The 21,897-nt window shown below is 45.3% G+C and overlaps 1 protein-coding gene across 15 annotated transcripts in view; it reads right to left on the reverse strand.

The window, feature by feature from the left end:
* Nucleotides 1–21,897, reverse strand: part of LOC147150690 (ankyrin-2-like) — a 35,312-nt gene that overhangs the window by 3,165 nt on the left and 10,250 nt on the right. For 2 of the 15 annotated variants that reach the window (XM_086024263.1, XM_086024261.1), the window contains exons 5-45: nucleotides 21,732–21,830; nucleotides 21,434–21,619; nucleotides 20,912–20,935; nucleotides 18,509–18,607; nucleotides 17,797–17,895; nucleotides 17,320–17,418; nucleotides 16,487–16,684; nucleotides 16,302–16,400; nucleotides 16,019–16,117; nucleotides 15,839–15,937; nucleotides 15,168–15,365; nucleotides 14,899–14,997; nucleotides 14,549–14,647; nucleotides 13,479–13,676; nucleotides 12,544–12,642; nucleotides 12,325–12,423; nucleotides 12,117–12,215; nucleotides 11,925–12,023; nucleotides 11,762–11,834; nucleotides 11,031–11,172; nucleotides 10,810–10,891; nucleotides 10,603–10,706; nucleotides 10,105–10,143; nucleotides 9,356–9,580; nucleotides 9,091–9,189; nucleotides 8,734–8,888; nucleotides 8,441–8,652; nucleotides 7,656–7,860; nucleotides 7,483–7,579; nucleotides 7,174–7,402; nucleotides 6,941–7,066; nucleotides 6,757–6,879; nucleotides 6,576–6,602; nucleotides 6,459–6,480; nucleotides 1,946–5,986; nucleotides 1,401–1,475; nucleotides 1,184–1,315; nucleotides 853–1,000; nucleotides 611–674; nucleotides 283–432; nucleotides 14–71 (exon numbers count right to left, since the gene is read on the reverse strand). In XM_086024263.1, coding sequence (XP_085880389.1) covers nucleotides 57–71; nucleotides 283–432; nucleotides 611–674; nucleotides 853–1,000; nucleotides 1,184–1,315; nucleotides 1,401–1,475; nucleotides 1,946–5,986; nucleotides 6,459–6,480; nucleotides 6,576–6,602; nucleotides 6,757–6,879; nucleotides 6,941–7,066; nucleotides 7,174–7,402; nucleotides 7,483–7,579; nucleotides 7,656–7,860; nucleotides 8,441–8,652; nucleotides 8,734–8,888; nucleotides 9,091–9,189; nucleotides 9,356–9,580; nucleotides 10,105–10,143; nucleotides 10,603–10,706; nucleotides 10,810–10,891; nucleotides 11,031–11,172; nucleotides 11,762–11,834; nucleotides 11,925–12,023; nucleotides 12,117–12,215; nucleotides 12,325–12,423; nucleotides 12,544–12,642; nucleotides 13,479–13,676; nucleotides 14,549–14,647; nucleotides 14,899–14,997; nucleotides 15,168–15,365; nucleotides 15,839–15,937; nucleotides 16,019–16,117; nucleotides 16,302–16,400; nucleotides 16,487–16,684; nucleotides 17,320–17,418; nucleotides 17,797–17,895; nucleotides 18,509–18,607; nucleotides 20,912–20,935; nucleotides 21,434–21,619; nucleotides 21,732–21,830 — 8,676 coding nt within the window. In that variant the 3' untranslated portion in view covers nucleotides 14–56. Of the gene's footprint in view, nucleotides 1–13; nucleotides 72–282; nucleotides 433–610; nucleotides 675–852; nucleotides 1,001–1,183; nucleotides 1,316–1,400; nucleotides 1,476–1,945; nucleotides 5,987–6,458; nucleotides 6,481–6,575; nucleotides 6,686–6,756; nucleotides 6,880–6,940; nucleotides 7,067–7,173; nucleotides 7,403–7,482; nucleotides 7,580–7,655; nucleotides 7,861–8,440; nucleotides 8,653–8,733; nucleotides 8,889–9,090; nucleotides 9,190–9,355; nucleotides 9,581–10,104; nucleotides 10,144–10,602; nucleotides 10,707–10,809; nucleotides 10,892–11,030; nucleotides 11,173–11,761; nucleotides 11,835–11,924; nucleotides 12,024–12,116; nucleotides 12,216–12,324; nucleotides 12,424–12,543; nucleotides 12,643–13,478; nucleotides 13,677–14,548; nucleotides 14,648–14,898; nucleotides 14,998–15,167; nucleotides 15,366–15,838; nucleotides 15,938–16,018; nucleotides 16,118–16,301; nucleotides 16,401–16,486; nucleotides 16,685–17,319; nucleotides 17,419–17,796; nucleotides 17,896–18,508; nucleotides 18,608–20,911; nucleotides 20,936–21,433; nucleotides 21,620–21,731; nucleotides 21,831–21,897 lie in introns of those variants that run through there. The other 13 variants (XM_086024272.1, XM_086024269.1, XM_086024270.1 and 10 more) reach the window with 13 other exon arrangements.

Raw genomic sequence — 21,897 nt, forward strand, 5'->3', positions numbered from 1 at the left:
CTCCCGCGCTCACCCTTGCGTGGCTGTGGATACAGCTGCTGCTCCTCCGTTAGACTTTATGCGTCTGGCCTCTGAGGGGGCACATTATTAAAAAAATAAATATAAAAAATAAAAAAACACAGAAAAATGGCATCTCATTTAGAAGGCCAAAACTGCTGCTGTGTACTGTATGTAATGATACACGTAAAAATGTCATTATTATTTCTATTAGTTACAGCACGCTTATTAATTTGATTTCTAAAGTAAATAAATCCTTCCTGCTTCTGATTTGTTTCCTCTAACCTTCTCCGAGTGTTCCCTGCTTGAGTCTTGCAACCTCTGTCTCGTCGTCACCGTCGTCTTGACCACTCTGCTGACTTTGCGATCCTTGACGGGCTCCACCTCAAACCGCGACGGCGATGAGGCGGCGGCGGCGGCGCCGGGGGGCTGCCGCTACCGAAAGGAAACAGTGGAATCGTGACAACGGTGCAAACCAACTTCGCCCAAACATTTGACCTCTGTTACTCTGTTCTTCCTCAACACTACTCTAGGACTTAAAACAACAACAACAAATGACCACTCCTCGCCCTGTTGATTGTTAATTGCTGTTCGTAAAGGTTGGAGGACTTGCCTGTTTCACACTGCCTGCATGTTCCTGCAAGTGTGTTGACTGTGCAGGCACGCTTTGCCCACTGCTGCATCATGGCGGCAAACAGCAAGAAAATGTTAGCACAACATTGACAACCTGAACCTTTCTTTGAGAATGTGACGCTACAAATTCAAATTAATGACTCAATGGCAAAGACTTTGGTTCAAATCTTACTTGAGGGTGAAAAATGGTGTCAGAAGTGAGAAAAATGTCCAAATACGCACCGTGTTGTGTCCATCTCATTCTGCCGTTTGGGTTTCATCGCGGCAGCGTCCGATGACACGTCCTGTGTCGATGCCGTGGCTTCCGTTTGGATAAGGTCAACGATGTCCACGCGCTTGATCTCTCGCAGTCGCTCGATGAGTGTCGTTTCTACGTGGGAGGAGAACATTCCATGGAAACAGTCGGTATTTTTGGGGGTACTTATATTCCCTACATTTAAAAACAGAGATCTGGATTTTCTGCTGCATACTTTGTCAAAAAAGGGCTCCTTTTGCCACCTCTGCCAAACATACAAGGTGTGAGAATAAAGAAGCGAGACGGGCCCCTACAAACCTCTGCCGTCTATTCCTTCTCCCTCGGTCCATAGCTCCAAAAGGGCGTAACTCTGGTCTCGCAAGGAATCGGGGTTTTGGGTCCTTATCAGGTTGATCCTCTCCTCACTGAACTCCAGTTCTCGTGCCAGCTCTGAGCCAAATTAAATCAAACGAAATGATCAGTTATCATTGTGTGAAGAAGACAATGGGGACAGGTAAAAGCAGCCACGACTTACCCTCCCAGCTGAAGCCCAGGTGGTCAGCTATTGTTGACAAAGTTTGCTTTTTGCTCTCCGCTCCACCCCGTGCGTCTGTTGTCAATAGCACAGGACAGATTTATTCAACTGGATCAGTCCAATCAGAAAAGCTTTTGGGGGAGGGGGTCCACACTCTCAATGACCTCAGTGCCTTTCACACGGAGAAGACAGACAGCTAGTATTTAAGGGGCTCATGTCTACAGATCTGAAGGCAGGTGTCAGTAATTTGCACAAGTTGCCAAAGTACTGACACCCTGTGTACTTGCGTAGAAGAACACACACTTGACTGACTTGATATTTGACAAATCTTGGTTACATGGTGTTGACATCTGCGGAGGTTGAAAAAAGTAACAAGCCTTTTTTGGGAAAAAGTACAGCGTACAGACAAAACGAATACTCAAAGTACAGATTCAAATAATCCCCTTCAGCACAGCAACAAAGTATTTGTACTTGACTTGCGGCTACTGCTCAATATCTGTGTGAAAGGCACAGGCTGATGAATGGCGGCTTCAACAGGGGCATACCTTGACTTTGAGCTCGATTGCCCGGCAATTGCTGCGCGCGTGTCTCGACGCTAACGGAAACGACATCTCCGGAGGGCAGGTAGTGCATATCGGTGAAGGCGTCCCTTTCGATTACCGACGGATCAAGAAGACTGCCCTCGTCCTCGGAGTCGTCTTTCTTCGCCTCGGGCAGCCTTTTCACAAGCTTTGCGACCTCGTCACTGATCTCTTCGAAAGAGTCGGCAGAGTTTTTGCGTGCCTTGCTTCTTTCTTGACTGGCTGTTGACGATTGAGGAGACAGGCCGGCTTTGCCTTTGATGGGCAATCTTGACTGAAAGGCTTTTGGTCTAGACTCTCCAGTATTACTAGTTGTCCTGGTCGTGAGCCCCTCAGAGAAGTTCTTGGTGGATGTCTTCGCCTTGACATCCGCACAAGACCCTTCAGACTTTCTCCGCGAATCCTTGTTTTGAGGCCCTCTGTGCTTTTTGTCTTCAGTAGGTTTGGCCGCAGAATCTGGTTTGAGAGACTTCGATTTGATGGGAATTCGCGATTTTGATACAGTGGCGGGAGCTGCTTTATTTTTAACTTGATGGCCTGGCTTGGATTGGCTTTTGAGGGGAACAGTATCAGACGAGCTTTTCTGAGGCACTTCAGTCAAATTGGTGGTCTGTATCACTGACTTTGATTCATCTGGAGAAGAATCGGATGACTCTCTTCCCTGCTCAGAATATATCGATCTAGTAACTGTGGTTTCTGCTGTTTCTACATTCATAATCATTTGATCAGGCGAGCTTGAATCTAAATCAGACAATTCTCTATTTACACTGTTATCTGTTTTAGCCTCGAGGCTTTCTAGGTCTGGTTGATCTTTGGCAGCAGATTTGACTGAAGCTGAAAGGCCCATTTTGGGGATCTTTAATTTGGCGGATGCCTGATCGACCTCAGTTGTCGACTGAAGCTGCGAATTAACCGTTTCTTCAGACTGGTCCTTCATCTTGACCTCTAGTTTTAGATTGAGGCCAACTTCCTGCTGGGTTGCCGATGCCTTGCATTCTTGCCTGCTGTTTTCCGATATGGACCGCTCGAGTGGATGTTCACCGATTTGGAAAAAAGCAAAGCCGCCCCCGTCTTCCTCACAGCTCCTCTTGGTCATATCGATAGCACCACTTCGGGTCATTTCAAAAAGCTTCCCTTCTTGGAAGAGAAAAGGGTTGGGTTCACTTGTTGGTGTGCTCTCCTCAGTTGGTGTTTTCCCCGGTGTGGTGTCGGGTGTCCCCGGCGGGGACTGAGAGTCCACCACCAGATTGAGTATCTTCTCTTCCTCGACTCGGCGATGAGCTTCAAAAGTGTCGTCATTGTCCCGCATGGCAGACCACGAGTATGCTGCGTCCACCTTCGCAGTGACACCTTTAGACTCAGTTCTGGGATGTTCAAGATCATCCTCTTCTGTGTCATCATAAATACAGAACTCTGGTTTAAATGTTTCCTTTGCCTGGCTCAACGCATCAAGTTCCACCTCTGGCGCTGCTTTGACTTCATCCGTTACGTTACTAGCCGGTGTATAGGTCGGAAATTGGACAACACCTAAGCCTGGCACGATTTCTTTTGATTTCCGTAAACTGTCCTCCTTTTGCTCATCGGTTCTATTTTCTGTGCTTAATGTTACAGTTGTTTTGGAAGGTCTGTTTGCACCAGCAACAACGGGTGGCGGAACTGTTGGTTGCGGTGCTGTTTTCCGATAGAGTTTTGAACAGTCTGTGTAGGCTTCCTGTTGGCTGAGACTAGCTCTTTTGTTGTGGCCATCTTTTGCGCAGGATCCATCATGCGCACCTGCTGAAAAAGAAGAGGGAACTTTAATATGGGGTTCAGAGCGAAGAGGTAACCCTGTATCCTCAGTGAGTCTTTTCACCCCAAATTTACATTGTGAATCCCTTGGGAACTCTAAGTCCCCCTCCATCTCATCAACCGATTTCTTTCTAGCTGTAACTCGTTTGTGAGCTTCGCTGCTGTCTGACGTATCATCCTCCCCTGGGTCTTCGTAGATGACTGCTGGTTTGAATTGGAAAGAGAGGGATGAATGGTCAGGGTGTTTGGGATTTAAGTCGTAACTTACCTCATCAGAACTAGGGGTGTCAGGGGAGAGAGGACTCTTACCAGAACTCGTCATCTGTGATGTCTGCTCACAACTGTCATCATCAGCACTAGCCTCAAGGTCTGGGAAATGCCTACCATGCAACGCATCTTTGATCAATGCTTCGTTGGAGAACTCTGGATGGATTACGGATTGACTTGGATGATCGACCATGAATGGGAATGATGGATGACTCTGCTGGTCAACGGGGCTACTTTCTAGGGAGTCATGAGGAGGGGATTCCTTGGTGGGGCTGGGTTCAATGGAATCTGGGGACTTAATGGAGGAGTTTTCATCCAGAACAGGGCTACCCTCGAGCGAGTCTCTGTGGCTTATTGTCAACGAGTCGTCAGCTAATGGACTGAGGGGATCGGACTCTTGCTTTATAGGCAACTCCATACCTCCGTGGCACTGATAAAAGGATTTAGAAGTTTCAGAACAAGCTAACGGCAATGACAGCTGAAAATCAGGGCCGCCGCCACCATCAGTAAGTTGCTCTACAGTATCGAAAATGGTCTTTTGTGTGGCGTCAGACTGATGACACCAAAGCCTGCTCCTTGAATCAGATGTGGACTCACTTGGTGTGCAGTCATCTGCAGCCTCGCTTAAAGACAGACCGAAGGTCAAGTCAGTAGACAGTTGGTCACCAGGGCCAATTCTTGGACTTGCTGTTGCAGTCTTTTCTGTGTCCCTACTTCCTTTTTCAAACGCAGCAGCGGTTTTTGCCACTTCTTGCGGTTTTTGATGTTCACTTTTGGGTGAAAGACACAGACTTTCAGGGCTTGTTCCAGGGGTGGCCAGACCCTCATGTTTGTAACTGTCCTCGGAACTCAGATGAGGGGTTCCAGAACTGGCACTTGTCGTGTCTGCAGGGGCGCCTTCATCTTGGGAGTTATCTTCGTTGTCACCTTTTCCAAAGTCTTTCGTTTTGGTCATCTCTGACTTGGTGGTGTTCCTTTTTTCCACCTTGCTTAGTGGACAAATCTTAGAATCAAGAGATACTTCCCGTTCTTTGTGCACAGATTCTGACTTTGAGGCATCTTCCAATCTTGGCACCTTTGATGTTTTTGGCTGATACAACCCTGATTCTTTCTGTGAGGGCTCTTTTTGAAACACTTGCATCAACTCTTTAACTGAGACGCTCTCCTCATGTGTTTCTGATCTGGCTTCAGGCACTGTTGTATGCGGAAGGGTTTCTTTGACTTGTGGAGGCAGTTTGGCACTAACAGGCAATTGTGAAGGCTTGATTCCTTTTCTCGTTTGTTCTGCTTCTACTTTCTGTTGTAAGGCTTTGACTTTGTCTTTTATTGAGCCAATGGGAGTCTCTTCCACAAGCGGGGACGCAGATTGTAACGTCACAGAAACCGCAGAGCCGTTCCCTTGTCGATGATCTGTCCCGACGCCCCCGGGACGCGTTTGTACTTTGGTTGAAGTGGTCGATTTAGTTTCTGGTGCATCAAGGAGGTACTCTTTTGGATCACTACGGTCTTTTGTGGCTTTAGATCTGGGAGTCCCTCTGTTAGCCTTATGTGCACACAAGACAGGCTCTGGGCTTTTAAAGGCTGCCTTCATTTGGGCCTCCTCTATCTCACTGTCAGAGAGGAGGATCCACTCCTCAGCCTCCCTACTTGCTGCAACTGTTTCTTCTGTTGCTTCATCAAACGTTCCGCTCCTTAGTATTTTACTAACTTTCTCAAGATCTTCTTTTACCTTCTCGAGATCCTTCTCCATTATTTCTAAGGGCACCCTCGAAATATCATGTGCTCCTTTCTCAGAACCGCACCCTTCCAAAGAAGGGGATTTCTTCGAGGGTTTGGCCCTCAAAATGGCCGTCATTTTGATCAAATCTTGTTTCATCTCCGACACGTCTGATAGGAGGTCTGGTTCCCGAATCAGCTCGGATTTCGGGACCGACGTTGCCATCTCTTCATCTTCCGTGAGGTGGACGAACAAGTAAGGTGTAAAAAAAAATAATGAAAAATTCAAATGAAAGGAGACAAACATTTGAGAATGTGGTCAGGCCAAAATGGTTCAGAGGTATACAGTTTTACATCCTTATCTTTCATTCAGCATCTGATCTTTGGAGGATGCGCACATAAAAAAAGTAAAATAAAAAAAGTAAAGAACATAGACAACAATCCCAAAAAAACTAACAAAAAATAGCAAACAATGTTGAAAGATGTGGATGTCAGCATCATGAAAGAGGCATGAGTGGTATACTGATATTAAGTGAAAGTGGGTTTTTAAAGAAAACAAAGCACTATGAGAGCAAGTGTTTCCTTTGCACGAGATGCAGGTGAAGCAGCAAGACCCACAAAAAAGTAGCAAGTGAAGTTCACGTATGTGTGCATGCTATGGTCAGCGTTTCTTCAACCCATTTGAAAATTGACAAAATCGGCTTACATCTCTCTTGCGTTGTGTGGATCTGGGGGAAAAAAATGATAGAAAAGGGACCAATAATTACAATTTCATACACCAACACTTGTGCAATACTGAGAGAAAAGAACTTGATGTCTTTACCTCTTCATCGTGATCAGAATCAGACTCCTTTTTCCCCAAAGAAGCGAAGCAGGAAGAGGGAGAGAGACAAAAAGTGCATTTTTTTTTCAGCGACTGTAAGGCTTTCGCTCCTGAAATCAAACAAATCAATACAATCAACAATATGGAATGAAATCGCTTTCAGGACCGAGGACTGCCTCACCTTGCAGTATGAGGGCAGCGTGATGTTGAGGTTGCATATGGCGTTGTGGGCGAGTGACCTGTAACTGCGGGGTTCCTTCAGAAAACACAAGCGGCCGCACAGCTCCTGGGTGTTGTCTCTGATCTGGAAACAGCCACAGGTCACCCTCAATATGCTATGAGCGAAATAAGAAAAGAAGACTTACTTTGATGAAAAGCGTGAGTCGGTTCTCCTTGAAAGCAAAAAAGCTGAAGAGAGGATGCTGGCCACTTTTGGTGAGGGGAACAAAGTTTCCGCAGCAATCTGCATAGATGGGCTTTCCTTCTAGAACCTAAAAACGGTATTCATCAGTGGTGGCAAAAGTACAAGTAACACGTATTTGTCTAAAGAGAGTAAAAGTAAAAAGTCGTTCAAAAAATACATGCTGCCTGAACCTACCTCCACATCTCGACTGCGGGCCACCTCCGTGAAGTTCTCTTGCTGCTCCAGCGTTTTGTCAACCTTGTCATCGGTCATGCAGAAGCAGCGAAGGTGGCCTTCGATGGGGTCATGGGTTTTGGCGAAGATGACAAACTTGGCCATGTAAGGCACACAGATGATCTCTCGGTACACTTGGGAGGAGAAGTTGACCGATTCCTGGACTTGCCGGCAGTCTATTAGCCAAAACCTAGACACATTGACACAATTATTGAGGTCAGTTGCACCTTCAATCCTTCAGGATCGTTGCCTCGAAACAAATCGGGTTACCTCGCAGAAACGTTCGTGGTGAAGGACACGCGGTCGCTGACAAATGTTAAAGGAGTCGTTCCTGTTATGTCCTCCCACTGGGCTGGTGTTGTTCCACCTGAAAAACGGACCCATCCGACTGAGCTAAACACGGTGCCCGTATGTCTGTGGTTGGCCAATGGGTCTGGTCTTACCTGTGATACTGCAGAGCAGTCGTAAGGTTGGGGTGTCCCGTCCCAAACCGTGGAGGACTGGGTCAGAGTTGCCTTTCGGGACGGGGATAGTCACAGTTATGGGTTTATGAAACTTCCTTCGGCGGGGCTCCAGAGTGACGATGGGGCTGAAGCTGGACTTGTTCCCGAGAGCCCTCCGGACCATATCCAAACTCACTGGCTGGGCCTTGGACAAGAAACGCCTGCGATCAATTTTTTGTTTCTCCCAGGGACTGAAACACAGACCCTGGAATCCGAAGACGATTCACTCTATATCTTTTTTGTAATGACTAAATGCACTTTCACGTTCAGTGGTTCATTAACCTAGGTATTTAATTCATTCCACGACGAAGATTGCATAATATATAAAATCAGTTCTCCTCATTGAAATTAAATGACATGGCATTTATTTCTTCCTGTCCTACCCCCCCCCAAAACAAGATCCCACTCTACTTGGTACTAGAGGAGTCCAGCTGTCTTTGTCCCATTTGTGTCTACTCAAGAAGCAGGCAAAGTCATACCGTCAGTAGCCTGGGATTTTCTGCGGGTACTTGGCACCAAAGAGGTCCAGTCACTGGTTACTACCAAAGGTCTCACAACCAAAAAGCAAGACTAGAACCACCAGGACTCTAAAGAATTGGACTTTGGTCAAATCTGTGATGCCAAAACATTGTAGGAAGCCGCCGCATGGACCACTACGCTCCAGAATCCTATGAAACAACATACTTTCGACCCGACTTGAGAAGCTCCAAAGCAATGTCATTTACCTGCAGGCCCACCCTGATCCTTTTGGTTAGGGCGCCCTCTGGAAAAACTGCTTGCACTTGGGGTACAACTGTGCTGCTCAGGACACCTCCTTCAGGACCAATCAAAATACTGTCTTGCCTTATACGTGACACCACCGCAAAGTACTGTGGGAGATCCCTGGTGATGATGCGGCAAATGCGCTTCTTCTGGAGGTCCTCCTGAGAGTCCAGCTCTAGGCCAGGGGAAAAGGGAAACATTGAAATGACTGTTGGAGAACATTTTGGATGCTGAGCAAGCCATTGCGGAAACTGACCTTCATCCATGCTATTGAGGATCTGGTTGAGTTCTTCTTGGCTGTGCTCACAGTGATGCTCCTTCCAGCTCTCTCCCGTTTCACTCCTCAAGATAACAAGCTCACGCTCGCCCCCACGCAGAGCAGCAAAGTGGGGCACCTCCACAATTACAGGACTGGATGGAGGAACAGCACGTTTTTAGAGATGCACGCCAGGCCAGATCAAACTACAACTACAAAAGACACTAGTCACACGATGTCGGGGATATTGGGCTTTCGGATGAAATGTTACTATTCCCTAAAAGGGAAAATACACATGAAGCAAGAATGCATTCGTTTGCGTGCACAATTTTTCCTTCTCTTTTTTTAGCAGCCTACCCCAGGAAATTTGTCCCCGGCGGGCCAAGCTGGAGGATTCTGCTCACCAAACTCTCGCCCTCATTGAGAGGTGGTGGCGCACTGGGGAGGTGGAGCTTACTGTGCCATTGACGTTCCGATACGCAGCATTCAGTGAGAAAAGACACGCAAACAGCATTTGGTTTTGGATGCCAAGTTTTATCCAATTTCTGACAACTAACATCGGACAGAATTGCGGAGAAAGTTCAAACCAGGGAGAGAAAAAGGAAAGAGTCTGCGTCCTTACCCAAGAAGCTGGCCTCCAAACGGTGCAACCTCAATAAACCTGCTGGCTAGACCCTCGCCTTCAACAATGGGGGGCATGCTGGCCAGGCGGTGCCTTTTCACCAGCCGGCAGGTCACTCGCGTGGGGGCGCTGCACTTCCCAGACGGGATGATGATGCGCAGGCCATTGTGGCGGCAGCCCCGCATAGATCCGCCCCTTGCATCCACCATGAAGCTAACCAGGAAGCTGGTGAAAAGGACAGCAGGCACGTTAGTACTTCAGTACTTCTAATCCAACCTAGCATATTGGACCTCGTTGACCAACTTGGTTTTACTTAAAACTGGGTGGACTTCTGATATTCCACAAACGCACATCAATCAGAATGCCATGTTTCAACTAGTGGAATAGAAGACATTCTTGAAAGAAATATGTTTGTGTTGACTTCCACTTTAAAGTTTGGGGGGAGTTATGCACTTGGATTCTCTAAGGTGTTTGTGCCCACAAACATTTGTCCATATTGTGATGTATATACATATTTTAATGTCATCATAACACACACAAGAACTTTTTTTCCATCTTGCCTTGATAGGCTTAAAACAGTGTTCAAAAGAAAGAAGATACAACCACAAGAACATACAGTCAAGTTGAGGTTATAGTGAGAGGATGACAAGAACGTCCCCAACAAAAGTATGAGATGAAGCAAAAAAAAATGGGCAAAAAAAAAATAAAATAAAATGATGGAATGGCTGAATCAAGGCGTGGAAGATCACCTGCTGTGGTTCGTATGCTCACGGCATGGGGAGGAACGGCTAAAAACATCGGACAGAATTCCAGCCAAAATGAAACCCAGAGAGAGAAGAAGGAGTATGTCAGAATCAATTCAGCTCCGTAGAAGAGAAGTACAGTAAACCATTGCTAACGTTGACAAATAAACACAACTATCAAATTCTTCTGAAGAACAAAACTATCCATCTGTGTATTTTTCTGCTCTTTCTGGTTAACACCCTAAAATGGCACCCAAATGCCCCGATTCGTCGGAGGTGTCATGGCAGCAGAGGAGTAGCTAGCGTTAGCCACCACCTTAGCAATGGTGTCAGTATTGGGAGCTGACCTCGGACAACAAACATCAAGCAAATTTCGGAGGAACTCAGAGGATGGAAGGAGACCCTACTGGTCTTCAGGCAAGTTGTGTCATTCTTGCGATTATTGTTGGGTTTGTCATCACTTCTGCCACCAAACTTTTTTTTTTTTTTAATTACTGAACATACCCAGAGTGCAGAGGACTGGAGGATAAAGCTATGTTGTCCAGATTCTCTGTGCCCCAACTCAGTCGGTATGAGTCTCGCTCATTTTCCCTTGGAAGCGATGACGTCTGGGATAAAGCAAAAAAAACAAAAAAAAAAGTTTGGGAAAGGGACTCAATAAGAATTAGCCCACAACCCTCAGTTTGGAAACCATAATTACATCTGACATACCTGACAGTTGAGCATTTCATCCATCATGTTTTCATGTTTATGATAGTAGCTTTGGCGCGTGGGGGTGAAAGACCTTTCGGAACTGCATTAGAAATATTGCGGGGGGGGGGAAGAGGAGACAGAGTAGAGTAAGCTCGAGATGTGGGAGTAGTCAGTCCGATATGTGCTAGTCAGCTAAGTGCTAGGCTTTTATTGTCCAGTGAGGTTAGGGTTTACTTTACCCGGCAGTGTGCGCCCCCTCATTGCTGAAGCAGAGGTAGTTCATGTTATCCAGATACTGTCCTGGCAGCGAATCATCTCCAAGCTCTCGGAGGTCCTCCGCCCTTAAATACTCCCCTCCGTCGCCCGTCATGGTGTCATCGCCTTGGCAGTGGCAAAGTCAAAAATTGCTTTAAGAGGAGGTCAACCCAAACATATTTTTTTTCAAGGATATTTTCTACGCAAGCCCACTAGTTGAAACAGGGCATTCTGATGAATATTGCCTTTGTGGAATAGGAATTAAGCAGCAAAATGCACCCGTTTTTTAGCCATCTGTGGGGGTGGCCATTTTGTCACTTCTGTCGACTGAAGATGAGATCGAAGTTGCTCAGGGCTCAGGTAACGAACGACCAATCACGGCGGACCTGTTTTCTGAAGCCGAGCCGTGATTCGCCGTTGCCTGAGCCCTGTGGGCAGTTGTGGCGTCATTTTCAGTCCCCGAAGTGACAAAATGGCCGCCCCCTCAAATGGCTAAAAAGCGGGTGGATTTTGCTGCTTAACTCCTATTCCGCAAGCGCAATATTCATCAGAATGCCGCGTTTCAATTCGTGGGCCTGCGTAGAACATATTCTTGAAAAAAAATATGTTTGGGTTGATTTCCGCTTTAAGAAATCCTCAAAATAATCAGGGAGGCGAACGATGAAGCACAATTTAGCAGCGGTACACCGCGAAACCAACGATTCTTGTGACTCACCTTCTTCATCCGAGACATCCAGTACTTCTGTCATTGTTTCGGGAACGTTCAGCTTGTGTTTCTCTGTCACCGTCTGGTGGTGGCGGTGGATTATTTATGTATTTTTTTTCCCACAATTTCATTCACAACCTAATCACGTTGGCGACTGGATGATGTAGCATACCGTTGTGGTGGTGATGATCTCCTCTGTGACGACCTTCAGCGTGTCCACAACAGAGATGTAGCCCAGCCGCCGAGCAATACCGAGAGCGGTGTTTCCATTCTGGCCAAGACAACATTTGTAAAAATGAAGAAATGTGATGTAGTGCGCTGCGTGTGCGTGTGCATGCGCGGATGCATATGTGCGTGAACTGACCACAGTGACGGCGTTGGGCTTGGCCCCGTACTGCAACAGTATGTTGATGATGTGCGTGTTGCCCTGCTGGGCCGCCTGGTGAAGAGGGCCGTATCCATTCTGTGCAAGCGTTCGATTTGAAGCGACATCCAAAATGTGACAAAGTGTTCCCGCGCTATATCGTGCTTCTGAGCACGTCGACCAGAGCCATTCATTATGAATTTCATACCTTGGTCTTTACTGTCACACTGGCACCACTTTGAAGAAGGAAGTTGGCCATCTTGGTGTTTCCATAGTGACATGCAACAATTAGTGGAGTGTAGCCCAGCTGTAAAACAAACGCAACCTTGTCTCAAACCGGTGAAGCAAGCAATGTGTGATCGCGGCCCGGCTTCCGTTTCATTTTTCTATGAAACATGTAGTATGTCAACTTTTTTTCGTGTCCTACTTTGGTCTGCTGGTTGAGGTTGGCGCCATTTTTGGCAAGGATCTCTGCAACGGCAACCTTGTCATCCTGTGCTGCCAAATGAAGGGCGGCAAGGCCACACTAAAGCGGAGAGCGCAACACACAAACAATGACCAACTAACTATGGTGTGCTTCCGTTTCCCAGAAAACAGGCAAGCATGTTAATAGTTGGTACAGTAAATGACGGTGAGATAGCAACTCGAAGGCAGAACGCGCTAAGGCAAATGATTGTACAACATGAACTCAAAAGGTGAATTTATCACATGCTAATATGCTAGCTGTTTGTATGCTTGATTCTAGAAAGCTACAAACCATCGTGGAGCAAGGCTTTTATATTTAACGAAAACCAACAAAATAACTACCGGTAAACTAAAATTGAAGAAACATTTTTGTCAACAAAATAAAATAAAAGAGAAAATTAATTGAAACTACTTCTTACGTTTCTAAAACAAACTAAAATCAAGTGTAATTATGGCAAAAAGGGCCTTCATTTTTGTCTTTGTTAATTCACATCATACACAAGCTTTCGATGTGCATTTTAAATCTATTTATTTTGAAATTGAAGGTCAAACCGATGTTTGAGATTTCTAGCGTTAACTTACTTTAACTTAGAGACCTTTTTTTTTTTTTTTTTTTAAATCTTGTACTCAACAAAAAAGTAATCCTAAAACTATGAAAACTAAATTACAACAAAGCATTTTTGACAAAAATAAAAACTAAATGAAATGAAACAACAAATGAGAAAAGGGAATGAAAAAATAGATATAATGAAAAACCCAAAAGTATTATTATAACCCTGCCGTGGCGCCATAACGTTGCGAGCATCTTATGCTATTGACACAGAACGCTGACATGCCCAACCTTTCGTGAGTCCGGGCACAAGAGTGGGCATGAATGAACGCCTCCGACCACAGTACCTTAGTCGGGGCGTTGACCTGAGCTCCGTCGCTCAGGAGCAGGGAAGCCATGTCAGCATGGCCCTCCTCCGAAGCCAAATGGAGCGGCGTGACGCCTTGTTTGGTCAGGACGTTGGTTTCAGCACCACACTTCAGGAGCACTGCCGCAATGTCTAATTGGTTCTTTTTGGCCACAATGTGGAGAGGGGTGTAACCGTTCTGCTCCAGAAAGACACAGAAGGCACAACTACGATTGCCAACGTTTCACATTCCTTCATTAAGTGGCGAACGACATGACTTGACAAGCCTGCCTGGTTATGTTGGAAAATGTCTATTTCTAACATAGTGTGTCAGGTGTTTTGTTTCTGAAAGAAAAGGTATTTTTTTGGACAGAGGCACATCAAAAGATTAGTCATTCGGATTCAAGGAGGACATTTTTTATGATTTCATCAAATCAGGAAAAACAGGATGGCTACACGCAACGTCAGCAACTGAGAAATAAGCGACAACAACAACAACTATGCCATCTAACTTCATCTGTCACTTTGAAGACATGTTGGTTATGCGTTTAGTGGAGTAGACAATTCAATAACGGACATGGAGACTAATTTACGGAGTCCAAAGCGGCTTACGGGCAAATATATATTGTGACTAAGCAAATACAAGAAACGACTTGACTTGGCCTGCTCGAAACTGAGGAGGAGCTCGACTTTTTGCCTGTTACTTGGATGAAACTTTTCAGTTACGGCTTGAGACTTACTTGTCATGTCACGTCATCTTCCAAAGCGCTTATCCTATACAGGGTGGCGGGGAGTTGCTGGAGCCTATCCCAGCCGTCAACGGGCGAAGGCAGACTGCACCCCGAACTGGTCGCCAGCCAGTCGCAGGGCACACATAGACACCGTCACTGAGCGGGAATCGATCCCACGCTGCCCGCACACAACTCGGGCGTGTGTACCACTACACTATCAGTGACCCTGAGACTTACTTATGACCATGTCATGTAGTCCCGCCTCTGAAGCTTACCAAGATTTCACATCATAAACAATTCGGAATAATGCAAAGCAGAGTATTCAAAGTTGAAGTCTCACCTTGGCAATGGAGTGAGGGGACGCTCCTTTGTCCAGAAGCACAAGCGCCACCCTCTGGTTGTCATAATGGGCTGCAACATGGAGCGGGCTGAGGCCATTCTACCAGAGAAAGTCAGAATATTTGTCCTTTTTTTTTAACTTCACTGTACAAACCTCCTTTTTTTTTTTTTTTTTTTCTTCTTAATGACATTAAATGGCTCCTTTGGTCTTGTAATAGTGGGTCAGGCTTTAGAATCAAATATTCTCACTTTTATCACGACGAGAGAGGGCAAACTCTTAAAAGGACAACTTCTAATTGCGCTCATATGAGTGGCACACGTTTCTGGGAGCTTCGTATTTTCGCTGCCTACCTTGCCTGCAGAATCAGGCGGCGCACAACGCTGCAGAAGAAGTTTAGCCACATCAAGACTTCCGTACTTTGAGGCAACGTGAAGGGGAGTAAATCCTTTCTGTGGAAAAAATACCAAAGCCCGTCAATTGATTACTCTTTGAATGCTGAACAGTTTCTTTCTCGGATCAACCAACCAGAGAATGGAAAAATATTGGAGGTAATCTGAAATATGATTGGTTGCACTAAGAAACGGTCCCATCGCTAAGCGTCATTGGAATCTCCACCCACCTTTGTGGCCAGCGAGTGTGAAGCCCCCGCCTCCAGTAGCACTGAGGCGGTCTCCACTTGGCCCTCCTTGGCGGCGATGTGAAGGGGAGTGTAGCCATTGGCTGTGGCCGCATCAGGGTGGGCCATGTGTTGCAGCAGCAGCTGGACTATCTCCGTTTTGCCCAGCCGGGCGGCGATGTGGAGGGGGGTCTGGTCCTCCTGAACGCAACACAACAAAAGAACTATCTCATTGTAATACTACAGCTTTTCTTCTTATAATATTCATGTCCCTTTTTCTAGGGATGTAGCGATTCACTCAAGCCACGATTCCATTTGATTTTTTTTTTTAAATACAAAATGACTCATTTCAAAACCAAAATATGTTTTTCTTATAACATCTGCAATTTGTCCTTGTTACAAACAGTAACTTTTTGTAACTTGACAAAAAGCACTTGAAAATGAACTAATGAACTCCATTTTTTGACTTCTCAGTGTGCCAAAACTAAACATGAAAATAAATAAATGTACAACAGATTTGACTGTTATCATTACAAATCCTTTTGTGATCAAAATGTCAATATGGATTGTTTCATTTTTTCACATGGGTGCACATTTGAAGCAGTTTCAAATCGATCTTCCCACTCATCGTGACATCCCTCCTATTTTCCGAAAAGGGTCCAAGCGGCACTCACCCGAGCCCTGGCGTCGACCATTGCTCCGTTCCTCAGCAGACAGCGAACCACCTCCACCTGTCCGGCCCTGGTCGCCATGTGTAACGATGTTTCGCCCCGCTGCACAGCGTTTACACGTTTGGTGCATCAGGTCATTGCGGTGGTGCGCTCATCAAGTCAATGTGACGCATTTTGACTCACAATGTTGCTCCTGTCCGGTGAAGCTCCGCTCTGCAGCAGCAGCAGGACGATGTTGAGGTGACCCATGAAGGCTGCCACGTGGATGGGCGTCAAACCCGACTGCGCACACACGGTGGAAAACAACAGTCGAATTGCAGTGACAGGAGTGACAGGTTTGCAGACACACAACATTGGAGACATCGCACACACCTTCAAAAGTCAACGGAAGCAATGCCCATTATCAATAAAGGCAGTTCACTTTAAAAAAAAAAACAAAAAACAAAAACATTATTTCAAAAAGTACCTCTGTAACGGCCTGGATTGAGGCTCCATATTTGACCAGCAACTCCATGACTTTCACCCGGTTCTTCTTGCAAGCAATGTGTAACGGAGTAAAGCCATTCTGTGGAATGAGTGGGAATGTTTTGACTGCTCTTACAGCCACCAAGTTATCATTTGAAATGAGAAAATAGGAACGAGCGGCGGTACCAATGCCCGGGCGTTCGGGTTGGCCCTCTTGTCCAAAAGCAGCTTGGTAACTCTGTAGTGGCCGCAGTGGGCTGCCACGTGCAAAGCCGTCAGGTAGTCCAAAGTCACGTCGCCGATGGGCGCCTTGTGCTGCAAAAGGTGTTTGACGCATTCCACGTGATCGCCTTGGGCCGCCATGTGAAGGGGGGACAGGCCATTCTGGGGAGCAACCAAGGGCACCAGATCAACTTTTCTTTCCTTTGAAATTCTCACTTTAGCATCATGATACTACAACTGTATTCTGCTGAAATGAAAACATTTTTTCATGTATTATTCTGGTCAGTTGGCTCAAGTGCCCTCAAAACTAAAATGAATCAGAGTCCTTCAAAATGGCAATGAAAGCAAAGAACTTTTTTTTTTTTTTTTTTTTGCTATGCACCCCCTTCAATTTTCCAAGACTTGGTGCAAAGCCTCTAACCTGCACACACCCCATCTGACATGTTTGATGTTTCTCTTGAAAAATATCACCTTTCCTCCGGTAGTATTATAACTTGATTTTTATAAAACCCTAGAATGCTACTTGTTAAATCGTTTTAAATTTTTAAAGAAAAAAACGTTTTTTTTTTTTTTGTTCAACATTTTTCCAAGTGTATTTGTTACAAAATTGCTTTGAAAAAAAAGGGTTTTTTTTTCATTTATGGCTCCATTATTGTAATACTGTAAACTTTATTCTAGTGAAATTTCTAATGTAATACGTAATATTTTCAGCCCTAAAATGCTCAAACCCGTAGAGAATGAAAAAAATGTGGCGTGACTGCCCATCTGCGTGAATGCGACGGTCCCGTAAATGCTACCTTTGTCCTGGCAAGCAGAGGCGCTCCTCTCTCCAGGAGAAGCTCAACGGCTGTGCCATGTCCACTCCGGGCTGCGCAGTGGAGCGGCGTCAGGCCATCCTAGAGAGGAGAGAGCGTTCACAGCAGTGGTTCCATTCTTCATTTTCCCATGACCCACTTTCATACAAATTGGGAGCAAAGCAATAAAGGCAATGAATTTATTGTTCAAAAAGAGCCAGCGAAAAGTACTCACAAAAAGTTTGCGATATATTTGGAATTTGTGACGGATCAGCAATCTAATGAAAGCCTCCCTTGGGGAGGGTAAACTCAGCCTGTGAATCGAGGCTGCCTGTATAACATAATGAAATACTTTGAACGGGTAGCTGGCACCGCCAAGGGATTTAATGCACTTCCCCCACAATGATAATGAATCGCTGGCTAAAGTATCACCGCAGACAGAAGCGGGTATTGACTGAGGCGCTTTCTCAAAGCACTCACCCTTGTTTTGGCGTCTATCTGAGAGCCACGATCCAGTAGCAGGCAAACCATGTTGGTGTTGCCTCGCTTAGATGCGACGTGAAGGGGAGTGATGCCGTTCTGCAAAGGAGAGAAGCGCCGTTATTACACAAATCGGGAAAGTCGGAACACTCGGAATAGTCGGTGATCTGAAATGTTTCTTGTACTTTATGATACACTGCAAAAATTTGCATGCACCGTATTTTCCGGACTGTAAGCCACTATTTTTTTCCCCTGGGTTTTGAACCATGCGGCTTATGTAAAGGTGTGGCTATTCTGTGGATTTTCTCTTGGTTGTGTTCCGTTTCAATGAGCAAAGTTGCTGACGTGTTAAAAGGCACTGTTGGGAAAGAATCTGTTCAGGTACATTTACAGTTCAAAATCGTTCTGTACATGCAGTCAATATCTCATTTTTCAACATACAGTGGATAGGTGCGGCTTATGTATCGTTTTTGTCATTATCATCATTTAAATGGAGTGGATGCGGCTTATATACCAGGACGTGTAAGGACAGGTTAATTGTGCCTTCTGCCAACTAGTGAAAGAGCATTTCATTATTTTGCATGTAGCTATATGTCAGTGGCATAGCGAAATGAACAGAAGCACATTATTTGTACAACAAATAATGATTATCAGAGCAATTGCATGAAAGTGGGTGATGATCTCACAGCGGTTGCTAATCGCTGGTTCTTACCCTGGCAAGGAAGTCCACGGCTGCCCCTCGGTTCAGTAGGAGCGTGGCCACGTTGACGTTGCCGTAGTGGGCAGCGATATGCAGTGGGGTGAATCCGCTCTACCGTGCAGGAATGAGAGATGAAAGCCGTAAGGAAAGGACCTTCGCTTACAGCATGCACGCGTTGGAATCAAATGGCATCAAAAGTAGCAAGTCCAATCACAGGTAAGAAAGCAATAAAGAGGCAACACTTCAAACACATTTCGTGCAGGCTGTCTGTCACAATCACTTCAAAGTCAAAGATGGGACACAATGCAGGGAAAAACGATGAGTGCAGGCAAGCAATCTTGCAATCGTTCCAAAATCGCTAGGATCAAATTATATTGAAACAAAACATTGAGATTCGCTTCAGGAATTGCATAAATGCTGAGAAAGACGAGCACCTCAGACGCGTTCAGTTGCTGCTTTTTTGTGAGTCTTGCCGCCTTCACTTTTGTCTTGAGCAAGCACAGGTGGGAAATTCAAAAAAAAAAAAAAGCCGTCTATGTGAAACACGCTCCTTTGGCTGCTGCTTGTTTGTGGGTCTTCACAGTGCGGATGGATATGCTCTTCAATGCTCATTGGCCTGGTTTAGACTAGGCCCCGACCAATTAATGGGACAGCCGATTAAAGCGGCCAATTATGCCCTTCAAATATCGGCCAAAATGGTCGATGTTTGCCGATTATTTTTACCTTTACCGACTCTCGCCATATACAGCAATTGTACACAAGTAATACTGGTTTTATTATTTATTACACAAAAATCTATACAAGGTCATTCTATGGACCGGTCACTCAACACAAAGTGAAGGGGGAATATTTGATGCATTATATATATTTTTTTAATTAAACTATTTGGCCAATTATTTGGTAATCAGAATTTTTATCAGCCAAAAATCTGTAGCATCGGCCTCCAAAAAAATAAATAAATAAAAATCGGATCAGTCAGGCCCTAGTTTAGACCCAGTGAGTGGAGCATGCTTTTTCAGTAATTCAAGACAAACTGAAGGTAGCGAGACCCACAAACAGCAACAGAAGGAGGCTGGAGTGGTCTCTAATTAACACTGGTCCAAATCTAAATTCCACGTGTGGTGACATTTGAGCGCAGTCCTCCACCAAGGCTAAACCATGAAGCAAATTCCTAGATTTGACCTTTGGATCATCCCAGCATTTATACAATCAGAGTAGACACAGCGCAACTTTTTTTTTTTTTTTTTTTAAATAAACCAAAAGCAAAAATACTGAACATATGTTGACTTGATGTCATCAAAGTCTTAGCATTAGTAATGAGAAATTGTGTTAGAAATGTTCAATTACAGAGCAGGTTGGAGTAGTTGTGAAATGTCTGCCTTACCTTGCCATTCTGTACGTTTTGGTCCGATTTCATGTGAAAAAGTCGTTTACAAAAGTGCTGAGAATTCAGTGACTAATGTGATGGCTTCAAAACATTGCACAGTCATCAAACACCAAACGAAGGCAAATTCAGCAAAGGCGTGTACATGCATGTGACATAGCTGGTCAGGAATCCTGAAGTATCTAACGAGGGCTGCCAAGAGTAACTCAAATTAATTTGGAATTGTGACAAATTGTAAGCATGCAATGTAGGACAAAATGCCGTTAAAATGATAATATTCTCAAATGTGCTTAGGTGCCAAAACCAAGACCGCAAGACTAGTTTATCTTGGAAGGACCCCTAGAAAATGGCCGCTTCAAACCAAAATGGCAGACTTGCTGTATCTCTTCAGTCAAGAGTTTCGCGAGACTAATCTGTGGGTGTCGTCACGATTGAACAGAGATTAAATACCTCGAAGGCAAAATGTGCTTGTTCTTTGCCTGCCTAACAAGATATTTCTTGTTCATACACATCTATTGTGAAACGTTACTTTGAGCGTTTCTTTAAAAAAAAAAAAAAAAAAAAAAGCACAATTACTGATTACTTTCTATTGAAATTTTACGTCGTTCGAGTTTGGAAGCAATCGTGACGCTTTTGTTAGTTGAATTTCAGTTTTGGCAACCCTCAATTCCACAGACAACTGAGTATAAGGCATGCAACGTACCAATGTTAAATGACAAGGTATATTAAGGTTTGTGTCTCCCAAAAAAAGCCATGTTAATGTTGAGTGAGAGTCACCAATTATTAGGGTTTGACAGCAAAAATGTACAACGCATCTGGAAAAAACATGACGATAAAATGAACACAGACAACAGAGAGGCGTGGCCATGCAACGGAGGCCGAGACTGCCAAGAACAACAGTGGTGAACTGCAAACTAAAGTGAGCGTTATTACGTCATACAGTGCTGTGGAATGTGGCAGAAAAATAAATAAATCACAAAGCTATAAGTCAGTGCCAGAAAAAAAAAAAAAAAAAAAAAAGCACCATCTACCTCAGTCGTTCTATTGACCATCATCTGTAGCAGGGGACACGATGGAGGAAAACATTAGCCAGCTTCAAAAGGACGGCGTTTTTGTCAAAGACCAGAAGTGTGGCAGCGACGATGGCAGAGCGGAAATGAGACTTCAGCAGTACAATTTGGTCGTCAGCAATAACAATAACACAACACTGCCAAGTCAGCTGTGCTCAATCCAGACGTCAAGCGAGGAATGCCGCCTTTGGCGGTAAAGAACTTGCTGCTGGTGTGTTTTATGGTTCTATTGATACTCAGTACAGTTAACTTACAGAAGTACAGAAAAGCGGCAGTTTTAAAACACATTTTGTCTTGTTGTTGTTTTTTTAAACACAAAAATGTGTGGAAAATACTGTACTGTATTGATAAGTGCTGTGGCGGGTACTGAAAACCAATATTGCCTAAAGTACGGTACTGCGTTCCTCGTTACGTTGCGGAAGGTGGCTAGCACTGTATGCTAGATGGTTGCAGAAATATCTAAAAATTGTCCTGCGGACATACCTTGGACTGGACATCAGCATTGTGGTCGTTCTGGAGAAGCAAGGCTGCCGATTTGGTATCGTCTTTGCGGGCCGCAATATGCAAGGCGGGCAAGCGGACCTTCCCTTTGGTATCGTTTTCCAACAGGATTGAAACCACTTGGTTGTGGCCCTGCTGAAGGGCAATGGCCAGAGGGGTGAAGCCGTCCTGTCAGCCGTCAGCGAGAGAAGTGCGCGTTAGCAGCAAAAAAAACCCAACAACCCCCCCCGCCCCCACAAGACAACGGTGCTCCGCTTTGAGCTCCGACGTTTCTCCTCACTTCGGTGGCGGTGCTCTGGTTGCCTCCGTTCTCCAGCAGGTATCGCACCACGTCCAGGTGATTCTCCTGGGCAGCCATGTAGAGGGGAGTGAACCCATTCTGCACACCAACACAGACACAGAAAGGGGGGGTTAGAGCCAAACCGAAGGCCGCATGGAAAAGGCCC

The sequence above is a fragment of the Filicampus tigris genome, chromosome 2 (assembly GCF_054856515.1).
Source record: "Filicampus tigris isolate MCC_2025a chromosome 2, RoL_Ftig_1.0, whole genome shotgun sequence".
NCBI lineage: Eukaryota > Metazoa > Chordata > Actinopteri > Syngnathiformes > Syngnathidae > Filicampus > Filicampus tigris.